The sequence below is a fragment of the Nelusetta ayraudi genome, unplaced genomic scaffold (genome assembly GCF_046127955.1).
Source record: "Nelusetta ayraudi isolate G7.1 ecotype Tasmania unplaced genomic scaffold, CSIRO-AGI_Nayr_v1 ptg000135l, whole genome shotgun sequence".
Lineage (NCBI taxonomy): Eukaryota > Metazoa > Chordata > Actinopteri > Tetraodontiformes > Monacanthidae > Nelusetta > Nelusetta ayraudi.
In genome coordinates this window covers 13,823,854-13,842,784 of record NW_027466185.1, presented here as the reverse complement: position 1 = coordinate 13,842,784, position 18,931 = coordinate 13,823,854, and the positions used below count along the sequence as shown (strand labels likewise).

General features: G+C 46.6%; 1 protein-coding gene across 3 annotated transcripts; it reads left to right on the top strand.

Moving 5' to 3' along the window:
- Positions 1 to 819: 819 nt before the first annotated feature.
- On the top strand, positions 820 to 18,741 carry dennd3a (DENN/MADD domain containing 3a). Of its 3 annotated transcripts, none has more exons than XM_076051708.1 (30): positions 820 to 1,007; positions 3,280 to 3,368; positions 3,488 to 3,643; positions 3,817 to 3,952; positions 4,157 to 4,272; positions 4,382 to 4,512; positions 4,614 to 4,725; positions 4,832 to 4,951; positions 5,026 to 5,124; positions 5,242 to 5,361; positions 5,847 to 5,962; positions 6,052 to 6,207; positions 6,681 to 6,777; positions 6,913 to 7,016; positions 8,138 to 8,349; positions 8,439 to 8,598; positions 8,890 to 9,046; positions 9,201 to 9,423; positions 10,316 to 10,395; positions 11,047 to 11,226; positions 11,307 to 11,477; positions 12,070 to 12,199; positions 12,578 to 12,685; positions 14,220 to 14,317; positions 16,088 to 16,242; positions 16,400 to 16,466; positions 16,598 to 16,670; positions 16,764 to 16,870; positions 17,156 to 17,293; positions 17,377 to 18,741. In XM_076051708.1, the coding sequence occupies exons 2-30, from the start codon at positions 3,288 to 3,290 to the stop codon at positions 17,569 to 17,571; spliced, it is 3,798 nt and encodes a 1,265-aa protein (XP_075907823.1). In that variant the 5' UTR covers positions 820 to 1,007; positions 3,280 to 3,287; the 3' UTR covers positions 17,572 to 18,741. The 3 variants fall into 3 exon arrangements, with proteins under 3 accessions (XP_075907823.1, XP_075907821.1, XP_075907822.1); XM_076051706.1 differs by having other exon boundaries at positions 10,316 to 10,407; XM_076051707.1 differs by lacking the exon at positions 820 to 1,007 and adding an exon at positions 2,612 to 2,712 and having other exon boundaries at positions 10,316 to 10,407.
- Positions 18,742 to 18,931: the final 190 nt, after the last annotated feature.

Here is an 18,931-nt window from a genome sequence, read left to right as displayed (position 1 = left end):
GCATTGGCATGTATAAATTGTTGATTAATTTATAAGGAGACAGCAACATTGAGTCTGCCTCTCACTGTTACAAGTCAGTGAATCCAAAAATTATTTTAAAACTGTTGCTTAAAATGGAAAAACTAATAAAGGTGTTGTTTTGAGGCATGGAAAGGACCGGCCCTGCAAAACACCAAGGTAACAAATAATGAAATAATCATTTGAAGCAAGAAAACAACTATATACAATACATGCACAGATGAGAAGACACTAATCTAAATGAATAGTGAAAAACACGGTGGCGCAGTGGTTAGCGCTGCTGCCTCACAGCAAGAAGGTCGTGGGTTCGATTCCAGGGCCTGGACCTGGGACCTTTCTGTGTGGAATTCGCATGTTCTCCCTGTGTCTGTGTGGGTTCTCTCCGGGTTCCCAGGCTTCCTCCCACACTCCAAAAGAAAACAAAAAACATTGAACATTTTAAATTGTCCGTAGGTGTGCATGTGAGTGTGAATGGTTGTCTGTCTCTATGTGGCCCTGCAATGAACTGGCGACTTGTCCAGGGTGTACCCTGCCTTCGCCCTAAGACAGCTGGGATAGGCTCCAGCAGATCCCTGTGACCCTGAATAGGAGTAAGCGGGTATAGAAGATGAATGAATGATAATCTACAGAAATTTATCAACAAAAATTTCCTGACAAATAATAGGACGCTTATTGTCCGTTAGAGGGCGCCAACGCACCTGCGCGCTACTCGCTGCGTCAGACCGACGACTCGCATGAATCGTCGTGACGCTCTTATTTTGAAAGTTGTCAAACAGGAAGCATTGCAGTTAAGTACTGCGGCGGCGAAGTTTTTGACAGGGCAGCGGTAAGCCGTGGTGTGGCTGTGTGTCACCAACGTGTGCAATCACTGTCTACTGTAAAAGTTCAAGACACCGCGCCAGAAGGACTGCCGAGCCACTTCGGAACAAATCGGACAGCGACCCGGAGCGAAGAGCCCCACTGCCACCGGACATGACCCAGTGATTTAGGTCAGTCTTTGATTCGCTTCTCAATGAGTCCAAGTTTTGCTCGACTTCTGCCGCCTACACGGCAGAGATAGAATATTTGACATAAAAAAAATATATATATATTAAAAAAAAAACAACAACAACAACAACAACAAAAACCAACGTCCCAGTGTTTGCGAAGCTAGCTTGTTTTGCTTATGAATAAAGCGCAACTTCCATAAATACAAGTGGAAAGATCGACGCGAAGTGTTGGAGCCGATCCAATATTCTGCCACTTTACTAGTCTCCCTGTGATGTGTTTCCGTGGTCACTGACACGTTGTCTGTTTAGGGGGCGATGGGTTACAGGTAAAAGCGACACGGTAAAACAAAAAAAAGACAATCGTTCGTGTTCACACACGGGATGTTTTGAAAGCTCAAGCTATCTTAAACACAGAGGGAGGAGGGCGTCAAAAGCCGCGGAGGACTCGAAGTGACTTGGAGACAGTTTCGTGCTGTGGTCGAGTAGGGAGTCTCTACTTTGTCCGCACCGCGAGTCAAGTTAATTTTAGTTTGGATATTTGACAATCACATCCAGTAGTGTCTTCTTGCCGAGGGTTGAGAGTGGGCTGACGAGCAACACACACCCCTGCCGAGCTGCCAAGCTGCCGCTCTTGTCAAACCGTCAACAAGTGGTTGTTTTTGTTTTTGTTGTTTTCAAATTAAGTATGTAATTTTATCCCCGGAGAGAAACCATGCCAGGTGTAATCATACTGAAGACATTCCATGTTGTAGTTGTAGTAGTAGTAGTTGTTGTTCTTTTGGCAGTATTTTCTAGGACACCTTTTTTGTTTTGCATAATAGTAATGTTAGCATTTTTCACAATTCATAATCTGTGTATTTCCTTAATTTGCACCATAAAAGTTTTTATTTATTCATTTATTTATTTATTTATTTATTTATTAATAATCCTTGCCAAGAATTTAGATGCATATGTGGTGGTTCTGTCATCTCAAACATTAGGTCGATGGTCAGGCTGCAACAGAGAACAGGCAATGACTTGTTGGTGTTGGCTGATGCCACAATGACTTTGCTTGCGTTTATTTTCCTGTATCCTTGAACAGCGAACCTGCAAATGCAATCTTGCAAGCTCTCAAACTATAACATAGGCATGAACGCACTGTTTATTTTAGTATAGTTTTTTATCACTGTGGAATGTTGAACCGACAGGAGAGCTTCGCTCTGATTTGGACAAGGGTGTAATATGGAATTTCTGGATGGATTCTCTTGTTGTTCTCCCTCTGTTGGCCTCTGGACAGCGCCGCTAGGTGTGGGTGGGCGTGTGTTTCCATGACACAGCATGGCAGATACTTTGTAACCGGAATGGCCTGAAGACTGAGAGGAGGCTGAAAAGTATGTCAGAGGTTGGATGCATAAGAAAGAGACCAAACAGACCTGAAGGAGGGGATTAAGTGTGGGTTATCTGGAATTAAACAGGTGGAATAATATAAATTAACAAATATGGAAGCAGAGAGTTGAGATTAAAGGTGAGAATCAAGAAGACAGGAGGAAAGGTGGAGTCACATGAAAGAGAAAAAAACATAGGATTTAATATCAGCTGTCCAGCAGATCCAGTGAGCAGCTATAACTAACGCAAGTCAGATGTTTATTCTTCAGCCTGATCCAGGGGGACGGACCAACAGACTGAGCTCCTCGTCTGGCCTGTGGGGGCTCCAACGTAACCCCCCGTAAATACGTTTTCAAGTGTCTAAATTGTTCATGTAAACCAGTGGACACGTCAGCATTAAAAGCCGAACTGTGACAAAGCAAAACTTCTTCCCACGACCTGCCAAAGCAGCGCTGCTTCTGCGTCATGTGTGCTTCCTTCCCCACCCCCCTGTGATTTTAATGATAGAAGTTAACTGCACCAATGACCAATCCCTCTTCTGCTGACTGTGCTTGTGTGTGTGTGTGTGTAACCACACATCTGGATGGAGTTACTGGAAGAGATCCTGGTGCGTGGATGGGTGCGGCTCTTTGTGAATCCTTTGAGCGACATTTTCCCAGTTTCCGCCTGTGTTGCCATGCTATATTTTTGCAAATTACATCACGCGAGCCTTTGGGACAAACACGTGGTTGTGTTTCGTGAGTTGAACTCCTGAAATGCTCACTGTGACTCCTCCTCCCCTCCTGGGCTTAAGTATCACCGGATCTTTACCTGTGGTTCGCCACAGTTGTGCCAAGTCTCAGCGAGAGATGCGTCTGTGCGTGTGCCAATCTTATCTGAATGCATGCTTTTTGTGCATTCCTGCCAGAGTGTGTGATGGCAGAGCTCCCATCTGGACTGCTGGAGGCATGCGTGGTGCTCGGAGCCTCGAGCGATAAGCTGCGAGACATTCACCAGGTAAACGGACAAAAGATACACTTACCGCTTCACTACATTTCACCAATGTGACCGAACAGGTGTATTAAACTCTGAGACAGTAATAATCAAGATTTTATTGATCCTTACTGCTTTTATAGCTTCATCAGCAAGGCAAGTTAAGCGAACCCCCCCTGCTGGAAGCAGAGGTGTTGCAGGTCCATGCCCCACCCTTTGTTTCCAGGGAGACCAACTCCAACCAGGCGATTGGTCCTGCGTTCAGCCGTGTCCAGAGGAGGAGGAGCTTCATCAAGAAGGTAAGTACTAAGTGTTCCGCTGTTTGGTAGTGCTTTCCAGTCCATTTCCAGTCGATCCGTCTATCCCCAAATGGATGAACCGTTCGACAGAACCTGCTGTTTTCACAATGTATTCCTCTTGCATGAACGCTGCATAGTTGTCATTTCTGTGTCTTTGTTTTTTTGCCGTGCAGAAAAGGCGAGATCGAGCCGTAGAGAGTCCGCCCAATGGAGAAGCAAGCAATCGCACAGAGGCGTCAGCGGCCACCGAGGACATCAGCGTCCCGAAGGATCTGGACCTCATCGCTTTGCCACAGCTGTGTTTCCCAGGTGTTTTCCCACCCTGACAAACTTAACATTGCTGTGCTTTAATATAAGGACATTACAAAATAGAAATGATGTTTTAATTACAAAGGATCACTCGGGGGGGGGGAGTTTACAAGTGCATGTTAGATGTATGGCAATAAAAGTCCTTCAGTGTGAAGCTCATCCCTGACTCACGTTGGTGAAGCTTCTTTGTGTCTGTTGTTTCAGGTGGTCTCCAGTTATCCGGTGAGCAGAGGGAAGACAGTTACCACTTCCTGGTTTTTACCGACCTTTTGGGGAACCGAACCCATGGGGTTGTCGTGCAGTCCTACAGGGCAGTTCAGGTAACCAAACCAAACCAACAGGCTTCTTCACAAAAAGTAATTTAAAAATATCAAAGTAAAAAAAGAAACAACTTATGCCTTTTTCTCATTTTCTCGTCCAACCTGGCAGTCCTGTCAGGAAGGTGCTGCCCAGAACGGCCACAGGTGGAATTCATCCAAGTCTCGTCTCTTTACGCCTTTTGCTGTGTGCATCATCTCCAAGTTCCCTTACTACAACGCCCTGAGAGACTGCTTATCATGGTAATCGCGTCAGCCTCGTGTGTAAAATATAACCGTGGAAGCCTCAAGTCGGGGAGATTTTCATGCGAAACCCACAAGTGTCTCTCTGGTCTGCCCTCCAGCCTCCTGGTTGAACTGCGACCCACCAGGCAGGCCGACTTCGACGAGACGATAAAGGAGTTTTCAGCCAAACTGTCTTTGGTCCCTTTGCCTCCTCCTGGACAACTGCACGTGGTCAGAAAAACGCGCCACATCTCCTCACTTCCCTTTTTGCCAAGTTGACCTCCCGTGTCATCGAAAGCACCGTGGTCTTTACAGGCTGTGTCTTTCTATCCTTCAGTCTTTCAGCCTCCGTCCCCTCCAGGTGGTTCTCCCATCGAGGGAGGACCAGGACAGGCCTGTCATGGACATCGACTTGCATCTGCCTTTCCTCCTCTTCAGCCACACGGCGCTGCTGCAGGTGATTCTACGCCACCTGTTGCAGTTTTTGAGGCCATGTATGTGTCTAAAAACAAAGCTGTCCCGCCTCCTCAGGTGCTTTCCTGCCTCCTTCAGGAGCAGAGGCTGGTGTTCTTCTCCGCCGACTGGGCCAGACTCACCCTGGTTGCCGAGAGTTTGTTGGTGTGCCTGCAGGTCAGTCAGCCGGGGGGCAGTGAGGAGCAATAATATGTCTTACAGTTTAGTTTGTTGACTTTTTTTGGGCTGAAATCCTATTTCACCCTCTCATGTCTTGCTACGCCCCCTTTCCAGCCCCTGTCCTGGCAGCAACCCTATGTCCCCGTCCTATCGAGTGGAATGTTGGACTTCCTCATGGCTCCTACGGCCTTCCTCATGGGCTGTCACATCAGCCACTTTGAAGAGGTCGCTGCAGTAAGTGCAGCCATTCAGCATCTCCGTGCGATTGTTTCTCGTCCATCAAACACAAGATCATGCAAGCTCTTCTTGCGTTTGGATGTATCCTAACGACTTGGCAAATTCGTAGCTTTGTCTGATACTAACGAGTTACGATAAAGGGCATTGATTAATCGAGGCAGGTAATATACAGACAGATAGTAACTCAACCAAGTTGACAAGGTGCTATCACAAGATTCTACCCTGAGATGTTTCTAATGATGTTTTGGCTTTGTTTGGTTTGTTTGTTTTTTTTTTCAAAGAATGAGCCCTTTTGTTCCAGTCTTAACCGACATATTCACATACAGTGTGTAACAAAAGCTTTTTATTCCCCTTCATTCAGTGTCACACAAAAGCACGGCTCACTTGCTCACAGTAGCGATCTGTTCTTGAAGCGCTAACCCGCCGCTGCGACGGCTTGCCCTCTCTGCAGCAGCGTCACGCTTGTGTTTGTGTGTCTGTAGGAGACAGAGGAGCTCATCCTGGTCAACATCGATGACGGCATCATCCAATCGTCATGCTCTGAAACCGTCGACCTGCCCGCCATCCCGCTGGCTGCTGCCGAGGGCTTCATCTCAAGGTGGAGCAGCGACACTGCAGAAGCAAACATCATGTTGCTCCAAGACGAGGCCCTTTACAGTCTCTGTGTTTTTTTGCGTACCCGTACAGGGTGGAGTGTCTCCAGCTTCACTACGACTTGGAGCTGTGTCACCTCGGAGCCGCCACCGATGCCAACGCCCTGCGGGCCCAGCGCAGGGACTGGCAGACGCGTCTCAATACACAGATCCAGAACATCTGCCTGGAGCTGGTGGTCAACATCTTCAGGTAACGTCGTCCAGTATCACTTTGAGGGCATTCAAAACAAACTTGGCCTGAGCTGTATATTATTTAAGTGCTTGTCTGCTCCACTTATTAGAAAGTGTGCTCGCACTTAAGTAAAATACAATGCTATGATGCAAAATCAGTGCACTTTGTGATGTCAAAAAGGGCACCGACTGATACCTCTGCCAGTGGAGGAGTGCTAACGCCAGTAGCCAGGCCTTGACTTCGCCCTCTGAGGGTGCCTTGTTTTTACTCCTTTCGAACCATGTGCAAGGTCCAACAAAGCATCAGCTAAAACTATTTCTGCTGGAGGCTGCAAACAGACGGCTAAATGTTCAGTTTTCTGAAGATCTAGAATGAATCATGCAAAACGCTTGTAGTATATGAATCAAACTCTCAAAGTAAAGTGTTGTGGGGCCTTTAAAATACATAGCTTATCAAACTGAAGTCTTTTCTGTCTGTTGCTGCCATTTCAGAGGAGTTCAGGATTTCCTCAACCACGAACACAGAGTTTTCAACAGTGAGGAGTTCCTGAGAACCAGGGAGCCTGCAGACCAGTTGTTTTACAAGACGGTGCGCTCACGTGTTTAAACACACACACACACACACACACACACACACACACACACACACACACACACACACAAACGCGCGCACACAGAAGAAAGGACTCAGCACAGCATGCTTGTCGTTGTTTGTCGTTTGCAGGTATTAGACACTCACATCTTTCACTCATTCCTGCGAGACAGGCTGAACAAGAAATGGGACGCCTTCAGCCGCATGGAGCAGAACACGCGCGACAATGCACACAGGTATGATGTAGGAATGGCGGTGGCGGGGGTAACCAGGCAACGCTCAGAGACGCTCTGTGTAAGCTCAGTGAAATCACTGCAGCAGCACCTGCTGCCAGACTCACCTGGTGGCTCTGGCTTTATGAAGCGCTTCCGCAACTCATTATGCCAATTACAGTAAATGGATGCAGCAGAATTGATGTGCTCCCGCCATGCATTCTTGAATTATGTCTGTCGTTTTATCATCAGATTTCCGACAAAGCTTTTGTCGAGAGCTGTCACAGCTATTTTTATTGAAGTTTTGAGTGCATATCAAACTTTATATCAATTGTACAAACATTTTCATTTATATACATAAATATATATCTCCCCTCAAACAGCCACACATGAAAACAGACAAGAATTAAAAAAAAAAAACACACACACCGATGACCGGCATCAAACTAATGAAGCAAAATTAACTATATAAATAAATAAATACAAATAAGAATAAAATGCAACAAAATTAAATGAAATAAAAGGCAGGATCATTATCTTTTTTTCTCAGTCAGTGTTATCCGTTTCAATGGGCAAGAAGGACATAAATGAGTCCTAGATACGAGCAAACTCTGTCTGTGTACTTTTCATGATGTATGCTAATCTCTACAGTCCGAGACAAGTCATCAGCTCCCTCTTCCATATCGCCAGTGATGGTGGTTCTACATTTTTCCAGTATAGTGCAATCACTCTTGTTGCTTGGAGAAGTCCAAAATCAATAATTTTCAATTTCTTTGTTGTTCTGATAGTCTTTGGGGTATATTCCAAGTATACAGCGTGTCAACATCAAGGGCATATTACACTTAACCATCCGAGATAAGCATTTAGCTACTTTTTCCCAAAGAACTGTCACAGTTACATTTCAAGACCATAAAAACAATCTGCACTTCTGATGAACTCAAACAAAGACTCCCAAAGTCAAAGTGAAGAGTCATTCTATTTCAAAGCGTGACGCATCGGTGGTTAGTGAAACAGCAGCGAGCGCTTGGGAGATTGTACATAATGATCGGTATAATTTTGAACAAGGATATTTAAAAGCTGCCGTGACAGACGTCGGGCGACATTTTTGCATGTTCGGTCGCGGTGACGCTGCGTACTCGCCGCAGGAAACGAGCCATGACGGAGTCGCCTCGACGGCCCCTGATGAACGACTTCTCCAAGACGGGCTACAGAAGCTACACAAGCCCCAACGACAGGCTGAGCAAGAGGCTGGGAGCCAGCTTGCCCAACCTGGAGCAGCCGGCCAGCGAAACCATGCCCGCCGCGTGCATCAGCTCCAGTAGGGCGACCTCTCTCAGGAAGATGACCCCCGACGCCGGTCAGTGCCGCAGGGAGGAGACGACGGCGGCGGATGAACGACAGTCAGGCCGTCACTGACTTTTCATTTTCACTTTGGTCACCCTGCAGGGCTGAAGTTTCCCCAGAAAGCCGTGAAGGTGTTCCGCCTCCCAGACTTCCCCCCACCACTGGCCTTCTACTACGTCCAGAATTATTACTCAGAGATGGCCAATTCCCTGGCCAAGGCTATTAACACTACACCGCCTGAGGAATCCACTCTGTTGGCCAGGTATTTAAAATCTGATTGATTTATTAGCTGTTTGTACCATCTTAGTTTTAGTTTTAATATATATACATTTTTTTTTTAATTTTAGTTTGCTCAAAATTGAAACATTGCACGCAATTAATACTCACCACGATGTCAGTGGAGGGGTTTCACAAAGAGAAAATAATTCCACCCAACATCACCACAGCACTCACACGACTGCGCTGTGCAACCATGCACAGCAGTGTTAACCAGACACATAATTAGTAAGGACACGTTAAGTCACGCTTGTCACGTCACTTCTGGGTCGCGTAGGTACCACTACATGCGCGGCTTGGTGAACACAGTGTCCAGCAAGCGTCTGGATGCCCTGGAGGACTTCCAGAGTCTCTACAAAACCGACGCCGACATCTTCCCACTGCAGATGGTCAAATGGCTGGTTGACTCCCTGCCAGAGGCAGAGCGCTTGCAGGTCAGCCCGCCCTGAATAAGGCCCATTGTGCAGCGCCGTGCCTGCTATTAGCCTCCTCACACAGGCTAGCTGTCACACACAGTCACTTTGCACAATTACGTCACTTTGCATCGAATTGATCATAACAATAATAATTCTGGAAATATCCTCCCAGGCGGACAGGAAGCCCGAACTGAAGCGTCTCATCAGCCGGGTGAAGAGGGACCAGGAGCGAGAGCGCGCCCGCCACGACAATGGGCACGAGGAGGGCGCCGTCAAGCGCTTCCAGCTGCCGAAAAAGTACATGCAGCAGGAGGAGTTTGTCAAGTGCATCCAGGAGTCGGGCATCGTGAAGGACCACGGGACCATCCTGCGCCTGTTTGATGCCCTCACTGTAGGTCAGTGCATCGTCAGCAATTTCTTTTTTTCCCCGCATCTGGTCTGGTTCCGCCGCGCAGCACTTCTCTCCCAAGCCCTTCTGCTCTCCGCTGCACTCGCTCCATCCTGCCCCATCCCCCACAGTTTTCCAGGCAAACATTTGTTTCTCGCCCTGGTTTAATAATTAGCTCACCGCTTCTCCTTCGAGAGGCTGTGTGGTGCTTTTTGTAGGCCACCCTTTTCCTTAAACGGCCTTCATTTTTGCAGCTAATGTTTAAACTCGTTTTTAGAATAGCTTCTGAACTTTGCAACCCTGATATTCAGCTAATTTACATTTTACACAATGCTTGCTCCAGGCAGAAGTGAAAACCGCAGGCGCTGCTCTTGCCGACTAACCGTAAACAGGAAGGCAGGCGAGCGTGACAACATTAAAACTTCTTGATTCAACAGTTTGTTGAATAGGGAGATGCTCGTGCGAAAGCGGATGCTGAAGGGAGGCATGGCTTTCCTCAGGAAGAAACCTTAGATTTGGCGCTTATCTGGCTTTTCCATGCAATGTTCTCGAGGCAGAGAACAACAGTGGTGTCCTGTCAGGTTTGCTGAGTCTTTGGACAGAAAAATGTCTTCTGAAAGAGGCACTGTGTGAATTTGCCGTTGCTCTCTTCGTTTGTCTGTGACGGATGTACAGTGCAGCCTCTGTACAGTGCATCGTCAGTCGGCTCGGTAGTAGCGCGGCGGGGACAACGACCCTCGATGCCGATAAGACGGCCTGGAATGAGGGTTGCGGGTAGAAAGACTGCAGGCGGGAACGAAGCTCGCTCAAGCATTTCTGTGTAAACACAGAGGCTGAAATTTCACAAGTCTTCACTGCACATTCTTGTTTAAAAAGACTTCCCTCTGTGTGTGTTTTAGGTCACCAGAAGCAGGTGGGTCCAGAACTGTTTCGGGTCTTTTATACCATCTGGAAGGAGACGGAGGCCGAGGCCCAGGAGGTTTGTCTGAATGTGAAGCGCAATCGCATATGTTTCTTAAAATACTCAAAGTGCAAACACGGTTTCCTGAAGGCCTGGTAACTAAAACTCATTAGCATCTTTCTCACACCTGCTGTCATAGGAAAATCGTGAAAATCGTGAAAACCAGAATAGGTAAATGGTGGCGGCACAAACCACTGTTTTTGTAAAAAATAAATTATTATTATTATCAATGACTAGAGCCTAAATACACATTTAATTGTTGTTGATTTATCAAAGTAAACCTTACATGTGTATTTGGTTTTACACCAACTGTCCCTTTAAATGTTACACACTGGGCCTTTAATTTTTATGGCAAGTCATTAAAATGATCCATGAAGGTTCTGTGAGAAAGCGGCACTGCAAATTGGACTGTTTCTCTTATTTATTATTATCTTTTTTTTCTTTTTTTTTTATCTCTTTTCTCTTGTTGTGAATGTATGCATGAGTTGAATGTATGCATGAGTATGTGGAGCGCAGTGCTGAATTTCCTTCGGGATTAATAAAGTATTAATCAATCAATCAATCAGTCAATCAATCAACCTGAGTTGGCTCTGAAAGCCTGTGACGGCTCCAGCTCAAGGCTGACAAGAAGAGCCACTCAGCCGACTCATTCCTGGGTTTGATCTTCAGGTGTGTCTGCCAGCGTCGGTTCTGGAGCACATCGAGCCCAGCGAGTGCGTCTTCAAGCTGTCATCCTCGGTCAAGACGAGCCGCGGCGTTGGGAAGATCGCCATGACTCAGCGACGCCTCTTCCTGTTGACGGACGGCCGGCCGGGTTACGTGGAGGTGGCGCAGTACCGGGAGCTGGAGGTGCGAGCAGAGAGCTTCAGAACGTGCTTCCAGTCGGAGCCACGACCACCTCTTGATTTTCTTCTTTGCCTTGTCCGAAGGAGGTGAAGGTGTCCTCGGCTCCCTTCCTGCTCCTGCGAATCCCCAGCCTGAAGCTGCGCGTGCGCGGCCGCAAGGAGGCGTTCGAGGCCAATCTGAAAACGGAGACGGACCTGTGGAACCTGATGGTGAAGGAGATGTGGGCGGGACGCAACATGGCCGACCAGCACAAGGTGACGGCAGCGGTTGCAGCGTCACTGCCGTGATGCATGGAGGGGGGGGGGGGGGGGGACAAATATATGAAAGAATGACGACATTCAGCCGGGTTGTCACGCGCCTCGGTTACTCATACATCATATCTGTGTCAGCGCCAGTCATTGTAAACTTTGTGACCTCTGAGGGTGCGGGCTGGAATTTCCTGAGTTGCTCATGGACATAAAAACAGACACTTGAACTGAATAGATGCTTTTTTTTTTTTATGTGACTCAATGTGAGCTTTTTGTTTATTTAATTTGTTTTTTCAATTTCGCAAACAAAAATAAATCTAAATAATAGGGACATCATATTATTCTGGTGGTCAGATGTTTATCGTTCAGGCATGAGTAGCAGTCTAGCACAGAGCCACTGTTTTTCTCCAGAAAACAGCATATTTTTAGCCATGTGTTCACAGCCCGCTGCTCAGGGAAGTGAAGGACGAGGGTAGGATGGAGACAAACAATGTATTATGGCCAGAAATCACCTTCCAGACTTTCCCAAACACGCGGACATGTTCTTTGTAAAGATCATTCCCACTTGTTCAACGTAAACCTGTGCGTGGATCCGCAGGACCCTCAGTACATGCAGCAGGCCCTGACCAATGCCCTGCTGATGGACGCGGTGGTGGGCAGCCTGCAGAGCACCAAGGCCATCTACGCCGCCTCCAAGCTGGCTCACTTTGACCGCATCAAGATGGAAGGTAGGACTGATTTACTGATGTAAACTCACGTTCAGGTTCAGGTTTGGCTTTGGCCCCCGGTTCTGTGAGGAGGAAAAGTAAAAATAAATCATTTGCTTGTTTGGTTTTGTGTCTGTTAGTTCACACGGGAACAGATTAATTTAGAATTGGGGGGCAATGAATTTGAATTTGAATAGTCAGTCAGCCAGAAACTCATCAGGATGTGTGTGTGTGTGTGTGTGTGTGTGTGTGTGTGTGTGTGTGCGTGCGTGCGTGCGTGTGTGTGTGTGTGACTCATCATAGCAGCTTGTTGTTTCTGGGGAGTTTGTGTGTCCGTGTGTGTGAGTGTTTTCACCACCTGTCAGGTTTCACTCGCCTCTTTTCTAACTGCGTCTCCAGTGCCGATGATGGTTCCCAAGACAACCGCCGAGACGCTGAAGCACAAGATCAACCCCTCGCTGGAACTGGCTGCGCCTCAGGCTATAGACGTGCTACTGTACACACCAGGTATGTGACGCCGACACACACACTCACACACTCTGGATGAATCTTTGCTGTGTCATCACTTCTCCTCTTCCTCTACTGGGAACTGCCATGATGACTCTGACAGATTTACACTGAGAAAATGTGAGGCTGGGCGGTGGGGGGGAAAGCTTCTTGGCAAAATGAAATGTCCGAAGCGAAGAAATGTGAAGAAAGTTTTCCGCTTTCTTTTCGCCGCTTCTGCAGTGACTAAACACTCTTGTTTAAAGGCAGTGCTTTAAAAATGAGACACAGGCACAGGCACACAGCAACGGTGCAGGTCTACCAGCTTTTACGTTTACGGATGTTGAATGACTCAACAAGTGTCTACAGTTTCCCACCTCTTTGAAACATCGTTTTTTTCCACAGGCCTTCATTTTACAAGGATTTCATTATCCGCCAGCTTCTGTTGTGCATGAAGAGGCTGAAGTAGTTGGTACCAGTTGGAAGCAACAGCTGCTGCTGTGCACTTCTGATAGAACTGGGTGGGATTTTGTCTACAGAGGAACATTGAAACGGCTCCAAGGCTGTTTTTCAATTGAGGGGCTAATAGAGGAAACAATGCTAGTCTGTCTTTTTTTTATGTCTATTCTCTCAGTCAGGTGCAGACCCAGTGCTGTGTGGTCTTGACCCTTGACCTCAAGTTTGATACTTCAATGTTGCGTCAAAAACACCAAATGTTGCCGTCTCCTTTTTAGCCCCTCAAAACTTCTGTCCTTTTTCTCTCACAGCTTTCAGCGTCGAAATTCCAATGGACCTGAAGTCACAGGTTGTTTGTTGTCGTGCGGCTCTTTGTGCGCGACGACTTTATAGTTGTGAAGGGGTGGGAGGGCAGACAGACTGGCGCATTACGTGCCAGGAAGACGGGTTTGGGGGGGGGTTGCAACTCTTTCAAGACCCAATAAGGCGGCGGCCTCGAGCGGCAGCAGCCACTTGGCTGCATCTGGGGCCACTTAGCCGCCCGGCTGGTGGCGGACTGACCCCGAGCACCAGCGCACAGTCAAACACTTCAGCCGCGCTTCTCCACTCACAGGCAGCTCTTTGGGATCGGGACAGAAAGCAATCTGTCCACCCAGATCCCCCCTCTCACTCTCTGCAGTGAATATAGGTCACTCAATTGAATTACTGGCAGTTGGCCAGATTACTCCTCTATACCCTTCTTTCCACTCCTCCTGCCCCTTGCTTGCTTTCACTTTTTAGATCCCTCCCTATTTTTTTTTTCCCTCTCACCCTCTCACTAACGGTCCTTCCTCCCAGGAAATGTGCTGGCTTTCCCGCCGCTTTGCTTATTAATAGCTGCAGTCATGTCTGAGGAAGGCCCAGTGGAGTCAGGCGACGCAAAAATGGTTTTTCAACGTAAAGTTCACCAGCAAGTTCCTTTATTTGTTGTTTATTTCCACATTTGTCTTGAAGTCGTACATGAAGTCGTACATGAAGTCGTGCATGAGTAAACAAGTAGATCGCAAGTTTGTTTGTGCGAGGTGTTGAGTAATGTGTGTGTGTGTGTGTGTTGCTCCAGGTCAGCTGTGGGTCTCTATAAGCGGCGGGAAGGTGATGGTGTTTGATGCCTCCAGCTGGTCGCTCACCAACACCTGTCATGTCGGGACTGCGAGACTGGTGAGCGGAAACAAACAAACAAACAAACAAACAAACACAAACACAAACACAACCCCCCCGGCGCAACAGTCAAGCCGCTCACATCGCCAGCAGCACAACCAAAATGCACAGCATTGCAAAACTACGTTTACAATGAGAACACATAGATATGCACATGTATGAGGCCTGAAAAATGCAAATCGGTGTCAAAACAAATCTCCCGGCATTGTGTGGAATGTCCTGCAATTGGAATCAGTTTTAACACTGCAACAGTCTCACTAACAATCAAAGGCAGGATTGTGCTCATAAAGCTAAGCAGAAGCAAATGCTGCTTTCCTCTTCCCATTTATTTTTTTATTTTTTTATTATTATTATTATTTTTTTTTACTGAGAATCAGATTGTAAAGAGATGAGCTCCCTGGAGACTCAGTTCTTAACTAGCAGGAGCAGTCAGTGATGTGGCCGGTGGGTGGTACTTGTGCAAATTTGTGAAATTGTGATGCAGTGTGGGCGAGACGGTGGCGCAGTGGTTAGCGCTGCCGCCTCACAGCAAGAAGGTCGTGGGTTTGATTCCGGGCCCCGGGCCTGGGACCTTTCTGTGTGGAGGTTGCATGTTCTCCCTGTGTCTGCGTGGGTTCTCTCCGGGTTCTCCGGCTTCCTCCCACACTCCAAAAAACATGCACGTGTGGTTGTTTGTTTCTATGTGGCCCTGCGATGACTTGGAGACTTGTCCAGGGTGTCACCCTGCCTTCGCCCTAAGACAGCTTTATTTAGTAAAGCATGGAGAGGGATCATGAGATAAACTTACATACTGTACATACCAGTGGCATCAGATACAGATAAGCTGTTTTCCTCACATCTGTCGAGTGTGAGGGTGTGATGTAAAAAAAAAAAAAATTCTGTCCAAGAGCCAACAGTCATAGCACAAGTTCAAGGTTGAGTGCAAAACTTTGATGCACCTTTCAGTGGCGTGTTAATCACTGACATCCATCAGCAGCGTGCAGGTCACAGTCACATGAAAATAGTTAGAGAGAGAGCGAGAGAGAGAGAGAGAGGGCAAGAGAGAGAGAGAACTGAACCATTTGCCCATTTGCAGACAGCTGCAAGAGACACGTGTTTGCAAAGTTGGCGTGTCTTCTCAGTCTAGAAGCGGGGATTTTTCGTTCCTTGGATTCTGTCTAACCGTGATTTTCAACGTTTGAGAACGAACACTGCGCTCCTTTTAAACAATGTCGCCACCTCGTGGTCCAAAAGTACACTGCACTGTGTACTTTGATCAACACCAAGCGCAGATTTTCTTTTTAAAACCTACGATCTCAGTGGTCTCTCCACTACGATCTCTCCTCATAAAACATCCGCAACAGCTGTTTCCTCTGCTAATCCTCCATGCTAATGACAAATTTTCTGCAGCCAACATTTTATTTTCCTTTAAGCTCTGTGCAGGTTGGCTAGTTGATTAATTAGTTAGATAGTCAGTTAGTTAGTTAGATAGTTTAAAAAAAAAAAAAACATTCTGGTTCTTCTCCATCTGTGGAGCCCAAACAGGAAGTAATCAGTGATAGAAAATGTGGTATTTTTTCCACAATAAAACATCCCGATTATGCAAACTAATTCTGCAGAGCGTAGTAATAATAATAATTAAAAAAGCCCTAATGACTGCAGTTTATTTGGCTAAACTGGACAAACAATGCACTTGTTGAGCTACAAAGACAGAAGCTATGTTGTTAATCTCCTGTTGTTTTGTACAGTCTCTTTCTCTAAAACCTTACTGCTCTCTATCTGTTTCTGCAGAACTGCATGCTGGGAGTGGATAAAGACCAAGTGTGGATGGGCTCCGAGGACTCTGTTATTTACATTATAAGCATGGTGTCCATGGTGTGTAACAGGCAGCTGACTGAGCACAGGGCCGAGGTTACTGGCCTGGCGGTGGACACGGACAAATACAGGTATTAATTAATCAACACACACACACACTCAAACACACACACATTTCTCAGAGAACTCGCTGTAGTTTCTGGCACAAACTGTGCAATAACCGTTAAGTAGATAAAAACATACCAATTAAAAAAGTGTAAATCTTACCGGTGTACTTTGTCCTTTTAGCCAGAAGGTGGCGTACTCCTGCAGTGCAGAGGGAAGCATCATGGTTTGGGACGTTGCAACACTGCAGGTCAGCCGCTGGTGGCTTCATTTCCCTTTGGACTGGTTATATTCATTATTCTGCTCCTGTTGTTAAGCAACAATATGCCGTCTAGTTTGCATCAATATGGGTTTTTTTTTCTTTATTGTCACACTGCTCAGGTAAAGCGCCACTTTCGCCTCTCCTGCGAGCACCTGCAGTCCATCTCCAGCTGTAACGGGACACTTTGGTGCTGTAGGTTGCTGCCTCTGGCATTGTAACAGAACAACAATGGCAGCTGATGTCACTTCTTTTTTTTTTCTAAGACACTTTCAACCATCTCCACAGGCTCCAGGGACGGAATCATGGAGTTGTGGAGGAACGGCTCCGTGAAGAATCGACTCAGCCTGCCGGACCAGCAGAGAGCAGTCAGCTCAGCGCTGCTCTTAGCCGAGGTTCGCTCTCCCTCCTCTTGTCCCACAGTGTTTTTTCCACATATCATCAAATGCAAGTTATTGCGTTAACTTTGTTTTAAACTTTCATTTCATTTTTTTCATCCCATTTAAGTTTTTCCCAATTTCAGATATTTTTAGTTGTAGTGAAAACACTGGAATCCAGTGGGTGACTAAATTGACATTCATAAAGCGACGTGGCCTGCTGGATTCAGGACGTGGGGCCTTGAGTTTGACACACGTGCTGTGTTTTTGAGAGTGTGTTGTTTGTATGTGTGTGTGTTTCAGAGGGAGGAGTTGTGGAGCACCTGCGTGGACTCGGCCGAAGTGTCGATTTGGCACATTAAGGATACCAGCAAGCCGTTTCACCGCCTGGTTCTTCCGGACTGCGGCGCTTGCCACTGCCTGATCAAGGTCAAAAACCAGGTTGGTAAACACACTCACACACACGCACACACGCACACACCCCACCCAAGGCACTGCAAACCTCAGCTCTGGCTCCTCTGCAGGTGTGGATCGGAGGTGTTGGCCGCGGCTCCTCCAAAGGGAAGATCTACATCCTGGACGCCGAGCGCTACCAGGTCCTGAAGGAGCTGCACGGCCACAGCGACAAGGTGACGGCGCTCTGCTCGGCCGAGGACCGCTACGTCCTCAGCGGGGCGGGGAAAAACGACGGCAAGATCGCAATCTGGAAGGTGGAGTAGCGGTGGACTCTGCTCACCTGAAGCACAAAGGTTTGCAGCCAGGTGGCGCCTCACCGCTCTGGAAATACTGGAAGCACTAACATGTTTTTTACCGGACTGTGAATGGACGGCCGCCGACTGGCGTTTGAGCTTGGTGCAGCTGCTGTTCACCCAAAGCGCTTCAGTTCACTGAAGCTTCTTGTTTTTTTTCACATTTTAATTGTATTTACGTTCATTATTTAATGCTGCACCCTGATGTTTTTGTTATAGTCTGAACACACTAGTATTATTTTTTATTACACAGGCGTGATTATGCGACTGAGCCGAAGCCAAAAAACAAAATAAATAAGCAAAAACAATTCTGTCACAAAAAAATATTAAAAAGCCATGAAGTTAGTTTTGTATTATTAGTTATTAGTTATTGTAACGCTTTAATGTACAACAGATCTAGCTGGTGTTGCGTAGATGCAGTTGCAGGTTGAGTTCAGTTCCTGCAACAACTGCAATCTGTCACACAGGGCGACACAGTCACAGTCTGTTTATTCAGAAATACCTCAAGTACACACAAAGGTTGGACTTGTTTCTCTATTTATTTCCCTGCTACTTAAGTTTATCTCTGTTACTGGGCAGGTTTGTTTCAGAAAAAAAAAAACCCTCAGAGACTGACTGACAGGAAGTTCAAAATACTTCATGCACATTTTAAATAATGTTTTTGTTGCCATTGGTATGTAAGATATTTTATAACCTGCAGGTATTTTCTTACAGTGATGTTTTATGTGTTAATAAGGGAAAAGGGAAAGATTTTTGTCACCTTTTGTAACAGATGCACAGATTTGTCTTTTCGTTTTTAGGTGCCTTTACAGGTGGGGTTCATATTTGTGATTATCAGTGCAGTATGTGTCTTTTGTCAATATATTTGTAGAATCCATAGACAAAAAGTATTTCTTTCCAAATACTAACATCTTGATTACAGTTGCACGTTTTATTTTTTTCAAGTGACATGAAACTGTAGAGGACGTCCAAGACTATGAACAGGTTTCTCTTGTAAACACACACTATATGAAGGAGGGCTTCAGACTGCCTTTGTTTTCTGAACCTGAGCAAATGTTTGGTGTTGTCTCTTGGCTGGAGGAGACCTTTTGGATTTTATGATATAAGCCCCAATAAAAAATATTCAAGTTCTATAAGAAATGGCACCGGGAATGTCTTCATTACGCAACATGTCATACCATGCTCGTTGCTCTTTTGCTGCATTTACATATTGCATCAGACGCTTTCTCCACTTTCTCACCGTCCTTGCCGCGCTTCTAACAGCCAGTCAGCAGAGGGCGGTGTTTGATATCAGTTCGCGGAAGTTGCGCTGAACAAAGCAGAAGTCGTG

What these genes read in the sequence shown, in the direction of transcription:
- dennd3a (XM_076051706.1), top strand. Translation starts at nt 3,288, where the DNA reads ATGGCAGAGCTCCCATCTGGACTGCTGGAGGCATGCGTGGTGCTCGGA. An exon ending in ACCAGTTGTTTTACAAGACG is followed by an intron (nt 6,778 to 6,912) that starts GTGCGCTCACGT and finishes TGTCGTTTGCAG; the next exon opens with GTATTAGACACTCACATCTT. An exon ending in GAAGATGACCCCCGACGCCG is followed by an intron (nt 8,350 to 8,438) that starts GTCAGTGCCGCA and finishes GTCACCCTGCAG; the next exon opens with GGCTGAAGTTTCCCCAGAAA.